This window comes from Lontra canadensis, unplaced genomic scaffold (genome assembly GCF_010015895.1).
Source record: "Lontra canadensis isolate GAN:19392208 unplaced genomic scaffold, GSC_riverotter_1.0 scaffold7, whole genome shotgun sequence".
Lineage (NCBI taxonomy): Eukaryota > Metazoa > Chordata > Mammalia > Carnivora > Mustelidae > Lontra > Lontra canadensis.
Genome location: NW_022631001.1, coordinates 24,447,442 through 24,460,858, shown reverse-complemented (window position 1 = coordinate 24,460,858; position 13,417 = coordinate 24,447,442). Strand labels below are relative to the sequence as shown.

General features: G+C 37.4%; 1 protein-coding gene across 10 annotated transcripts in view; it reads right to left on the bottom strand.

Moving 5' to 3' along the window:
• Positions 1–13,417, bottom strand: part of C2CD3 (C2 domain containing 3 centriole elongation regulator) — a 143,190-nt gene that overhangs the window by 113,850 nt on the left and 15,923 nt on the right. For 9 of the 10 annotated variants that reach the window (XM_032853111.1, XM_032853105.1, XM_032853109.1 and 6 more), the window contains exons 4-5: positions 7,295–7,518; positions 6,064–6,311 (exon numbers count right to left, since the gene is read on the bottom strand). In XM_032853111.1, coding sequence (XP_032709002.1) covers positions 6,064–6,311; positions 7,295–7,518 — 472 coding nt within the window. Of the gene's footprint in view, positions 1–4,308; positions 4,369–6,063; positions 6,312–7,294; positions 7,519–13,417 lie in introns of those variants that run through there. The other variant, XM_032853110.1, reaches the window with a different exon arrangement.

Here is a 13,417-nt window from a genome sequence, read left to right as displayed (position 1 = left end):
GGCCCTTCTTTTCACTACATCTGTATCTTGCTTTTCCTACTAGTTTGAGAATTTCTTAAGGACACTCATTTTACAATAGACAGTTTACAGAGCTTCTATGAGAGGACTGTTTTAAATGCTGGCATTACAGCAGTGAATGGAGTTTGTTCTGGAGGGAGGTCAGTCTCCAGAGTTGTTATACAATGGGAAACATTACATGAATGCACTGACTTTTTCAATTGGTTTTTATACATATTAAAATTAATAATGTCTACATAATTTATTTTTATATCCAGAGACCATACTGAATTCTATTATTTGTAATAGTTAATGTCACTATTATCCAAAAAACACTAACCTCTATACCAGTTATAACTTTTAGAAGCTACAGTGTTTACCTATTCCAAATTCATATTTTTATGAAGAATGCCAAAAAATTTCCATGACTTGTCTAAGATGATACAGCAGTTAATAGAAAAGCTAGGATGAAGTCTTCAGACTTTCTGATAAAATCTACCCAATCCCTGAGTAAAAATAACAATAACAACAGCAATAATAATTTACTGAACTCTTAAACACATGCTGGGCACTACTCTGTGTATATTATATTAAATATATTCACTCATTTATTCCTCCTAACAGTTCTCTGAGATGGATACTACTATTTCATCTTCTAGATTAAGAAAATTGAGACAGAGAGGATATATAACTTGCTCAAGTTATACACACCGTATAACCAGAATGATCACAGCCTATAATTTTATTTATTGTTATTATTTTTTAAGATTTTAGCTTTTTCAGTAATCTCCATACCCAGTGCAGGGCTCAAACTCACAACCCTGAAATCAATAGTCTCATGCTCCACCAAACTGTCCCAGCTCGGTGCCCCACATCCTATGATTTTAGTCACTATACTACATATAACCCCACTTTAGTTCTTAGACATCTTTTAAAAAGCTTAGGGCCAGTGGCATTATTCCAAGGAACAGTGGGAAATATTTTTTTCTTGAGGTTCCACAGTTGCTTTGGAGGTAACTGAGACTAGACACCAATTGTCCATTCTCTTAGTCTAGAGTTTTATAGCTTCTAAAATGAAAGAAGATATAGGGGCACCTGGGTGGCTCAGTTGGTTGGGTGGATGTCTAACTCTTGGTTTCTGCTCAGATCATGATCTCAGGGTTGTGGGATGGAGCCCCACCTAGGGCCTGTGTTGGGCATAGAGACTGCTTTGGATTCTCTCTCTGTTCCCCCACCCCTCAGCACCCTGTCCTACACACATATGCACACATGCACTTCCTCTCAAGAAAGAAGGAGGAGGAGGAGATGATGATGATGATGATACGGTGGTCAGGCCAAGAAAAAAAAAAGAAGCCAAGAAGATCCATAAACATCTAACATTTGTTAGTACAAAGAATTCAAAATCTATCTTACAAAGTAAAAAAAAAAAAAAAAAAAAAAATCTGAAATATCACATATTCAGTGACAATACAACTAAATTAAAAGAAAATAAAGATCAACCATTTAGAATTCTAAGATAATTCTCCCCAAGATTCCCGACTCTAGTGTACATATATCTCCTCTCTGATTAAAACACTCATCTAAAGGTACTGCTTTAAAGGGATTTTACAGATGTAAAATCAGTTCCAAATCAGTCAATCTTAAGATAGTGACATCATTTTGGTAGTCCAAACATTTTAAAAGCAGAGTTTTCTCTGGCCATTTGCAGGTTATGTCAACAGAGATTTGAAGCACGAGAAAGATTTAATGTATCATCACTGTCTTGAAGATGGAAGGGACCACGTGGGAAGAGATGCAGGTGGCCTCTAGGAAGCTAACAGTGGCTTGCAGCTTATAGCAAGGAAATGGGACCTCAGCCCTATGACTGCAAATAACTGAATTCAGTCAACAAGAATGAAATTGGGACTGCATTTTTCCCCAGCACTTACAGATGAGAATTTAGCTTGGTCAATATCCGATACCTTAAGCAGAAAACCTAACCATACCTTGTTGGACTTCTGAGCCACAGAACTGTGAGCTAATAAGTGGATGTTGTTTTAACCCATTAAATTTGTGGTAATTTGTCATGCAGCAACAGAAAACTAATATGTCCATTAATGCCACTATCCCGGAATATTCTTATAGTTTTTTAAATCTATGCATAAATACACATGTATTTATATATATATTTCCTTTTTTGCAAAAACATGTATACGGTTTTAAAATTGTTTTTCACTTAATATACATTAACTTTTTTCTATATAAATAATGGCTGCACAAATTCATTCAGAATTCATTGTATTTTTTATTCAAGATTTTATTTACTTATTTGACAGAGAGAGAGAGAGAGCACAAGCAGGTGAAGCAGCAGAGGGAGAGGGAGAAGCAGACTCCCCGATGAGCAGGAAGCCAGGGTCTGGGGATCACAACCCAAGCCGAAGGCAGATGCTTAACCAACTGAGTCACCCAGGCGCCCGTTTTTTTTTTCTTTTTAATCTCTGAGATTCAGCCAAAAAATGGCTATCTTGTTTACTCAATGAGAAAGGGTAAGGAAAACATGGTCTTGCTAGCATTGGAAATTTGGCTGAAGATTGCTATGTGACCAGAAACTTTTAGTTTCTAGTTGGCCCTTGGCTTTACTCAATATAAAGTTCTTCAAACGAGGTGGGCACATTCAAATGTTTTATGAATAAAGTGGATAATAACAAGCTGTGTTGATAATAAACCTCACCTGACTTCAGGACCATGAGGAAAACCAGTTTTTCTATCAATACTCAAAATGTTTTTGGAGAGATAATATCCTTGGTTCCTTAACCATACCCAACTATCTTCAACTCCTTAAACACAATACTTCCTTTGTATTCTCAAAGCTCTGGGTATTTAATTCCATCAAATAATTTCTCACTCGGTATTATAACTGTCTATCTCATCCAAAGAACTTTGAGACAAGGGATTGGTTCTTGTTGATTTTTGTATCATCAGTGTCTCATACAGTGCCTAGTATATATCAGGCATTTAATAAAATGTTCTTCCACTGTTGCTTATATCAGATGTAATTGTACTGTATCTGCTTTAGAGTCAGTTTCCTTTACTAGACTGAATTTCTTAAGGTCAAAGACTGTATTTTATTTATCACTGCAACCCCAATACTCAAAACAATGACTAACCTAAAAGACTGGTCAGTGTTCTGTTTTGACTCACTCAAATGTTACTTCTTGAATTAAACTGGGCTTGAAGTTTTTATCCCATTAAAAAATTCCTCTGGGAATGGTAATATTTCAAAAGGGACTTAAACAGTCATTTACATCTAAATGGTAAAAAGTATTTAAGATTCTTTCCAAAAGCAGGTTTTAAAAAGGAAATAAACATTGAGGAAAACAAGTAGGACAAATCTGAGCACAGGTGGTCCATTCACTAGCCTCCAAGTGGTTTGGCTGTTGAAACAGCCATTCTTGGAAAAGATTTTCTAAAGTTTGAGGCATGGTAACAAAAAAACATCTGACCTCCCCTTCTCAAGGGAAGCTGGTACCTACACTCTAAGAGCTGTCATGGCACCAGCCTGTACTTCAACTCAATAATCACTCCCTGAACACAAAAGAAGGCACCCAGGTGAGTCCAGGACAAATGTTTCCCTTGTTTATTACCCACATGCCTCAGGCACAGCTCCTGTTAAACACAAGGAGATGAACAGCTTCTGGTTTTTGGTCCAACTCCTTGCTATCTATTCCAAACCCAATTCTCAAAAGCAGGATGTGTAGTTTGTTTAATATATACTAGCTGGTTCACTAATTCAGCCCTGTACCCCTTTTCTGGAGTCATGTCAGTCCAATAAAGACCAGGAAGATATTTATATTTAAGTATTTGTTAGATCCCTCTCACAATCTCAGCTCTAGACCTACTTACTAGTATGAGCCACTTAATCTTAGTCTTCCAGAATCTTGTGGCTGGAAGGGATCTTAAGAGATCCTATCTGTCCATTTGATGATTCAATACAATCTGTAAAAGTCCTGACAGGATGGTTAGCTAGCTCCTCTTTTCCGGGGATAGAGAATACACTACCTCTTGAAGCTGTCCTTTCCCATTCTGCACAGGTGTTATTATTAACTCAGACTGAGTCATAATCTGTCTTGTTACATCTGTAAGCCAACTGATCCTCATAACTCTCAGGGAAGAGGCTGCACACTGGCAGCCCGTGGACTGTACTTGTCATATTTTGTTTGGCCTTAACAGTTGGCCAGCAAAGTCTTGATTTAAGGAAAAAAGAAAAAAAAAAAAAAAAGGCTGGCTTAGGTAAACAATGAACTTACAGTAGGATAAAGTAGAGGACCTTACCTTAGAGTCTAACTAGAGCTGAAGAGCAGCTTCCCCTTTGATAGGACAGGAGCTTCCCAAATCTGAGCCTGTGTTTTCATTTTAGAATGGTGATAACAATCCCTACCTCACTTGGTTTTTGTAAGATTATGTGTATAAGGCACCTGGCATAGTAGTTAGCATACAATGAATGCTCACTAAATGGTAGCCTCTTGTGAAGATAAATATCTCTTGGTAGTCCTTTCATAAACGTAGTTATTTTCCTTAAAAGGAACTCATTTTCTTTAGATCTTTACTCTCATATTACCTTCTTAATGAGGTTTTCCTTTGCCAACCTATGTAAAACTAACATCCCCTCCTCTTATGTGCCCTGCTTCATTTTTTTTCCCACTGCCATTATCACCATCTAACCTACATACTTACTTATTTATCCAGTTTATCATTGGTCTTCCCATCTAGGATATAAGATCCATAGGGCAGAAATTTGTTTTTGTTTTCATTTAAATTACTGTATTCCTGAAGCCTAGAAGAATGCCAGACATTTGATAGGTACTAAATAAGTAACTGCTTAATGAGTGAACAAATAATCTTTCTCAAAGTCTGTTGCCTAAGCAAAATATTGCAGGTGTGAGCTGACAAGTACAAGCAGTATAGTAAAATGGAACAATTTGTTCTTGTTAATGTAGCCTAGGATTGCACTGAAGGTTAAAATTAATACACTATCTAAGAGACTCTTAACTATAGGAAACAAATTAAAGGTTGCTGGAGAGGAGGTGGGTGGGGGGGATGGGGTAACCTGGGTGATGGGCATTAAGGAGGGCACTTGATGTAATGAGCACTGGATGCTATATGCAACTGATAAATCACTGAATTCTACCTATGAAACTAATAATACACTATATGTTAAATAATTGAATTTAAATAAAATTTAAAAATAAAAAAGATTATAATCAGAGTATATTTTAAAAAAGGGGATCACAGACATTTCAGTTGAAAATAAAAAAAGGGAACAGAATGTCTTTCTTCATGAAGAAAATATCCTTACTAATGTAAATTTTGTACCCAAATAGTTATTTTAGAGATTTTTCTACTAATGCTGCAGATACTCTACTTTGGAAATTTACTAGTAAGGATGGAGACAAATCCCCATCATGCTCCTGATGTCAAACAGATAAATGGTTGAGCATCACATAACATAAGGCATCTCAATTGCTTTTATAATATCACCTCTAAATAATCCTTTTTGGATTTATTTCAGTTTAAGCCCTTATACAAGTAAACTGACACCTTTCTACTTCTGCTTGGCTGTAAGTCATATTTAATTCCCAGACTTAAGATCAGCAGTTGCTGTGCAATGAAGGTTCCCACTGAGACCAAAAATTTTCAGGACATGAAGCAGATTTGGTACTTGCCTCTGCACAGGAGTGCAAGTAAATCTCCTGATGAGATAAAAACTCTATTTGCCTTGAATTATTTGGGAAAAAAATAAAGAATAATATTTCTCTATGATAAACTTTCCCCCTGTATCCAGGTTCATTTTAAATGGCTCCTTCCCTAAACCTACAATTTTAAGTACCTAGTATTTATTTAGAAGTAACTTATTGGTTTAAAAGAGCTGCCTTTAAATGGTGAGCAATTCAGAACTTCAGTGAGATCACTCACTTTTATTTGGTTATTTATTTCAAACAGAAGTCTTGGTTCTCTTTGAAGACTGGCTGACAAGCAGAGTAGTCCCAATAAATATAGCTTAGTCTTGGTTCACAGATACATACATACCTGAAAGAAGGTCCTTGGTAGGGGGGTTGTTTGAAGAAAGAATGCATGAGTCACTGCGACTCTTGGCCACTGTCCTAATTTGAGGCTGGAATTCAGAACTGTTAAGAAGGGACATCTGCTTCCTTGGGGCCTTGCCTTTCAGAGTCATAGACTCTAAACTCTGTCCTGAATTAAGATGGTGTTGTAGTCTGAAGAAAGAGTCCTTTATTGTATCAGAGTTCTCTGCAAAGTACAAGTGGTCCTTTCCCCTGTTATAAAATAAAGGAGAACTTTAGCAATATATTACCCATTGTGGTAACATTTCACTGTCAGAAACAGAAAGTGTATCAGTAGTTTATAGCAGTGTAGACTGCTTCGACTTTGTAAATCTGTTTTTCATCTCCCAAATGAAATAAATAATAGATGTTTTATCTACAGTTGTATGGTTGTGGCTGAAGTGAGACAATGAAATAGAGAGCTCAGTTGGGGCACCTGTGTGGCTCAGTCAGTTAAGTGTCTGACCTTGGTTTCGGCCCAGGTCATGATCTCAAGTCACGAGATCGAACCTCATGTTGGGCTCTGCGCTCAGCAGAGAGTCTGCTTGAAGATTCTCTCCCTCTGCCCCTCCCCTCACTTGTGCACATGCAAGTGTGTGTCCTCTCTCTCTCAAATAAATAAATCTTGAAAAAAGAGAAAGAACTTAGTGCAGAGCCCAACACAAAGCAAATGCTTTGTAATTATTTAAAATAAAAATCTAGGGGTGCCTGGGTGGCTCAGGTGGTGATTTCAGAGTCCTGGAATCTAGCCCTGCATCAGGCTCCGCAGGGAGCCTGCTTCTCCCTCCCTTTGCCGCTCTGCCTGCCTGTGCTCGCTCTCTGTCAAATAAATAAATAAAATCTTAAAAACAAACAAACAAACAAACAAACAAACCTATTTCTCTTACTCGATCCTGTTTCATGAACTACTGCCCTTTCCCTCTTTTTCCCTCATGGGCATCTATCATGGCATCTGTTTATGACTTAGTTATACCTATTTATCTGTACAATGGCCTCCCCACCAGATTGTGAGCAGTCCTCAAAGACAAGAATTGTGTCTTATTAATTTCTATGCCTAGTACTTGGTACTAGACCAGGCACACAGTGGGTACTTAATATTTGTTTGCTAAATGAATGACTACTTTCAGTCTTTCATCCAAACACAAATAAAAAACAGAAATTATGAAGTGGGAGTTAGCTGAAAGACTGGTAATTACCTCGGAGTGGTTGATCTACTACTGTTAGCTGCTAACTCTTTTCCATCAATTTTGGTGGTAGGCATCCTATGGGGCCTTGATGGAACCAGAAACTGGCTACTGCTGGGTTCAGTATATTCTCTGAATTCCTGCTCAGATAAAAGCACATTTTCTTTCACATCGGTGGCTGGAAGAGGGCTATAGCTGTCATAAGTTTCTGACAGAGGCTCCAGGGCAAGAGAGACCTGAAAGAGACAAACATGTAATACACCAGAAATTTTCTTTTGCATTGACTAATTTTAAGACTCCCTGCTTAATATAAATGAATAGTCCCCATTCCTTGTAGGATCAAGTTCAAATTCCTGCAGAAGCCTCATCTCTTGCTTTGCTCTCCTCCTCCTTTCCTCTCTCCCAGATATACCAATCATTTAAGGTTCTCTCAATGTACCTTATGTTTCATTCCCTTAGGCCTTGTATATGCAATTTCCTCCAGTATTACTTTCTTTGTAAAAATTTGTTTTTAATTCTTTCAAGATTTTTATTTATTTGAGAAAGAGAACACAAGTGGGGTTAGGGGTGGGTGCACAGAGGGAGAAGCAGACTCCCCATTGAGCAGAGGGCCAGACTTAGGGCTTGATCCCTGGACCCTGGGATCATGACCCAAGCTGATGACAGATGCTTAATCAAGTAAGTTACCAGGCCTCCCTGTGAAAACTTCTCTGTGCCCAGGTAGAGACATCATGGCCGCTCCCTTCTTTACGTTTCCACTTCTTCTGTGTCTACCCAACAATATAACCCCCATTTATTGAACTCTTTACTATAGGCCATAAGGTATGCTAAGTTCCTCACACGGAGAAGCTCATGTGATGATATAACTCCATCAGGAACGTATAATATTCTATTTGAAGATTTAAAAAAAAAAGCTTATAGGAGGTATTTGTAACTTTAGTTTATTCACTACCCTGATTAGGTTAATTCATTGAAGGCATGCACTTGTCTTTTTCATTTTTGTATGGACTAATCAGCACAATAAACACTTGGCATACAAGTCTATTATGCTTAATAATGTCTAATTATTATGTCTGATGAATAAGAGAATAACAACACCTTCTACATCCTTACTGTTGGTTATTTAAGAAAAATAAGACCCTAGTTCTATGCTAGATATAGGCAGGGTAAAGAAGGAGAAACATTAATATGAAAAGAAATCACTTGAAGTTTCTTTTATCATCTCATTCCTGTGAGATCCGGTTCTCTATTAAATGGCTCTCCAGTCCTCTGAAAAGCCTAATGGAAGAACGAAGCCTAAAAAAATAGAGTCTAAAGCAAAACTTTAGGAAAGAAGTTGAAGAATATACTGCAAAAGAAAAGAGTAATGGTGTTGAAAGTTCTATTATAATGACGGAGAAAGCAGAAGGCACTGTTCCAGCAGCCCAAGTCAAATAATGATGAAGGGCCTAACATAAAGAGGAAAGGTTGAAGTTAGATATTTCAAGATGTCTCTTGAAAGGTCAGTGGGATAATTTGTGCAGAGAAAGTGCCAAGGTCCAGACTCAATAAAATAACACTTGGGTCTTGATGAGAATTTTGTCCTTGAACAGTTAACATAAAGTCCTTTAAATCTATTCACCACCAAGATTTTTTTTACAAAGACAAATGACAGGAATGCAGTAGGATAAATATTCTGTGTAGTGATCACTATAATAGCATCACATAAAGTCCTGGCTGCCTAATGTAAATGTCAGAAAGTATTCCCTTACCATTCATCATTTCCCAAAAAACTGCCTCTATATTTTATAAACAGAGAAGACACTGAGAATAAAGGCATATGTCCCTGGCCTTAACAATGACCTGCTGTCTGGCTACTGAGTTTTGCTTTTCCTCTAAGCAGATCCAAACCAATCACAAAACAGATCATAGGCCTATACTACCAGTGACCCTTAAAGAGATAAGTAAGTCCAGGTACCTGCCAGACCAATCTTACAATCAAAACATGTGCCAGCCTAACTTCTCTACTCAATTAACAAATATCTGTTGATACTAGCTTAGTGCCAGGCTCTGTGCTACCTGCCTGAGGCAAAGAGATGAATAAAACATGGAGCCTGACTGGGAGGATGGTGGTATCTTGTAGAGGAACTTAAAGAGACTAATTTTAATTTAAAATGGTTTACTCTGAGATAGGGGTGTGTATCAGGCGGTAAGAGAAAAAGGGGTCTGAAATTGGGGAAGAGGTGAGGAAGGAGTGCCATGGTTTCCAGAAGTGAAACATAAACATCTGGATTTAGAATCTTAAATATGAATAGTACAGGTAAGGCTGAGGGAGATTGAGGTAAAACATACCAGCAGAGGGAAGAGCACGAGTCAAACTTTAAAGGTATAAAATATTGTTCCAGCAATTCCTACAATTCCAAGGGATTGCCACTCCTAACCCCCTGCTTTCACACAAAATACTCCTATATTCATCTTCCAGATCATCATTCTTGTCCACCTCAGTCATGCTCCCCTCCCCCAATCATGTTCACTCTTGTGCTCACTCCTCTGCCAACCTCTTCATGGAGCCCTGTAGGATTTCTATTTACATAAACTACTTTACCACTTCAACTGAACATCTCTTTCTTAAAATGTCCCAATTTTTCCAAAGTCTTCTGTAATGGAAACTCTTTCTTTTACTAGCCAGGATAAAGGAAGTGCCTTTCTGCTGCTTTCCCAGACCATCATTCTGTCACCTAAAGATTTCGCATCTTTTCAGAAGCCCATGCCATCCACAAATACCACAAATTTACCATAAGATTCTCACATCCATAATAGAGCAACCCTAGGGACATTTACCATTCTTCTCAACGACTCAAGGCTCTCTTTAGCACTAAGCTGCCTACAATCACTGACTACAACATCTATCAGTATCAATGATAGCACATTAGTATGCCTATTTTTCAGACTTATGCTGGCCAACATGGCATTTAAAAAAATATAAAAATTATTTAATTATTTAAATGGTATTATTTAAAATACCAGAGTTTACGTAAAATTTTGGAATTCTGGTTCTCTTAAAAATTCAGAAACTCCAATGGTGCTAGATCTCCATTTCAATGTGGCAAAAATTAGCTGAAGCAGACTAGTGACTTTAGTCAGGGCACATGTTCCAATCTGAAAAGTCCCCAGCCGTGTCCCAATGAGGTGGAGTGATAACTATTGTTTATCATCCCACGTGGTCTGCCGGGCTTTTAAAAATTCTACTATCTTACAATAAAATGGATATTTCTGTGTTTATACATTTTTATAAATTTTAACCTATCGACAGATGCATGTAACCATCACCATAATCAAGATAGAGAATAATTCCATTAACCCAAAAAACTCCCTGGGACTATCCCTCTGTAGCCACACTCTCTCCTCACCTTTAATCCCTAGAAACATCTGATCTATTCTCAACCATTATAGTTCTAGCTTTTTGAAAATGTCATACAAATGGAACTATATAGTATGTAACCTTTTGAGATGGGCTTCTTTCACTCAGAATAAGGCCTCTCAATGTGGAGAAAGGAGAACCATCTTACACTGTTTGTGGGAATGCAAGTTGGTGCAGCCAATTTGGAGAACAGTGTGGAGATTCCTTAAGAAATTAAAAATAGAGCTTCCCTATGACCCTGCAATGACACTACTGGGTATTTACCCCAAAGATACAGATGTAGTAAAAAGAAGGGCCATCTGTACCCCAATGTTCATAGCAGCAATGGCCACGGTCGCCAAACTGTGGAAAGAACCAAGATGCCCTTCAACGGACGAATGGATAAGGAAGATGTGGTCCATACACACTATGGAGTATTATGCCTCCATCAGAAAGGATGAATACCCAACTTTTGTAGCAACATAGACGGGACTGGAAGAGATTATGCTGAGTGAAGTAAGTCAAGCAGATAGAGTCAAGTATCATAGGGTTTCACTTATTTGTGGAGCATAAGAAATAACACGGAGGACATGGGGAGATGGAGAGGAGAAGGGAGTTGAGGGAAATTGGAAGGGGAGATGAACCATGAGAGACTATGGACTCTGAAAAACAATCTGAGGGTTTTGAAGGGGTGGGGGGCGGGAGGTTGGGGGAGGCTGGTGGTGGGTATTATGGAGGGAACGTATTGCATGGAGCACTGGGTGTGGTGCATAAACAATGAATTCTGTTACACTGAAAAGAAATTAAATTAAATTAAAAAAAAAAAAAAGAATAAGGCCTCTCAGATTCATCAACATGGTGCGTGTATCAGCAGTTCATGCCTTTTTACTGACTTGGTAGTATTCTATTGTTAACATGGCTTATCACATTGGTTGACTTTCAAAGACCGAGATAGCCTTGCATTGTTGGTACAGACCCCACGTGGATATGGTCTCATTACTCTTTTTATATACTACTAGACTCAACTTGCTAATATTTTTTTGAGAATTTTTAGGTTTATTTTTAGGTCTAGATCTTAAACTGTCCTCTATTTTGCTATCAAAGTGGTGTAAGCCTCATAAAATAAGTCAAAAAGTATTTTCTCCTGTTTTATTTTCTGGAAAAGCTTGTGAAAATCAGTGCTATCTCTTTTTTTAAAATGTCTGCAAGAATTCACTAGTGAAATTATCTTGGCTTAGAGATTTCTTTTTTGGAAGGATTTAAACTGCAAAAGCAATTCTTTAATAGTTACAAGTCTAGTCAGGTTATATATTTTATCTTGAGTGATTTTTGGTAGTTTGTGGTTTTCAAAGAATTGATCGATTTCATCTAAATCATCAAACTTTTGTGTATAGAGTTTATACTATTCCCTGTCTTTGGGATTCTGTGGGCTATGGTCTCTCTCACATTAGAATCAAGAGGAAAGTAAAATATTTCTTGCATCCAAGAAAGAACTAGAGCCCCATGATTTTCAAAAGAAATGTCAGAATGCATATTTCTTTGTGGAAGAGAATATCCCTAATGGTGAAATAAAGCAAAAAAAATGTGACTGTCAAAAACAGCATTATGAAACAAAGTACAATAGGATTATAATTACTTAGTAGAAAAGATGCATGATAAAAATGGAATAAACAGAAAGGTACTGATTTTAAATAGGGTTTGTTTTTTAAATACCAATAAAATAAGTGGTACTCTTGTGACATAAAATCAAATATTTAAGATAAAAAACTTTATAAAGTATCGAAGTCTCTTATAAATGGCAACATTTATTAAAGAATGTAACAATTTGTGAATCATAAACATTTGCATATGTAGGTCTAATTAAAATTATAGTTGTTCCTAACGTTAGTGGTATGGCTACAAACTTACAAGGTGAGCTGAATAAAAATGTTAAACAATTTGTGGTATTTTCCTCTGTAGCTGAGAAGAACACAAATAAAAACAACTGACAGCCGTGTTTATTTAGAGCATCAGTGAAAATTTTTATGTGAGTGAAAAACTTTTGGAGGAGATGCTCATGGCAAACAAATCAAGGAAATGGCATTTCTTTTCTTTTTTAAAGATTTTATTTATATATTTGCCAGACAGAGAGAGAGAATGAGCACAAGCAGGGGAATAGCAGACAGAGGGAAAAGCAGGCAGAGGGAGAAGCAGGCTCTCTGCTGAGCAAGAAACTGATGCAGGGCTCTGTCCCAGGACCCTGGGTTCATGACCTGAGCTGAAGGCAGATGTCTAAGTGACTGAGCCACTCAGGCATCCGGGAAATGGTAGTTCTCCAAAATGAGAAATGTTTTAAAAAGTTTATTAAAGACTGATTAACAGGGATGCCCGTGTGGCTCAGCTGGTTAAGCGTCTGTCTTCAGTTTGGTTCATGATCCCACGGTACTGGGATCAAGCGCCACTTCGGGCTCTCTGCTCAGCAGGAGAGTCTGCTTCTCCCTCTCCTTCTGCCCCTGCTCCTGTGTTCTCACTCTCAAATAAATAAATAAAATCTTTAAAAAAAAAAAGACTGATAACAACGGATGATGTCTTTTTGTTGACAATAGACCTGTTTCAAAATTTAAATTCAAAGTGGCAACATTTTGCCAAGACAAAGAACCATAAACATACTGTCTTGGTTATTTCATCTAAAAGGCTAAAAATCAAACATCACATATATATAATTAACATATAAATTAATTAAACTCCTGTGGTCAATGTTTTGCTTGATAATGGAT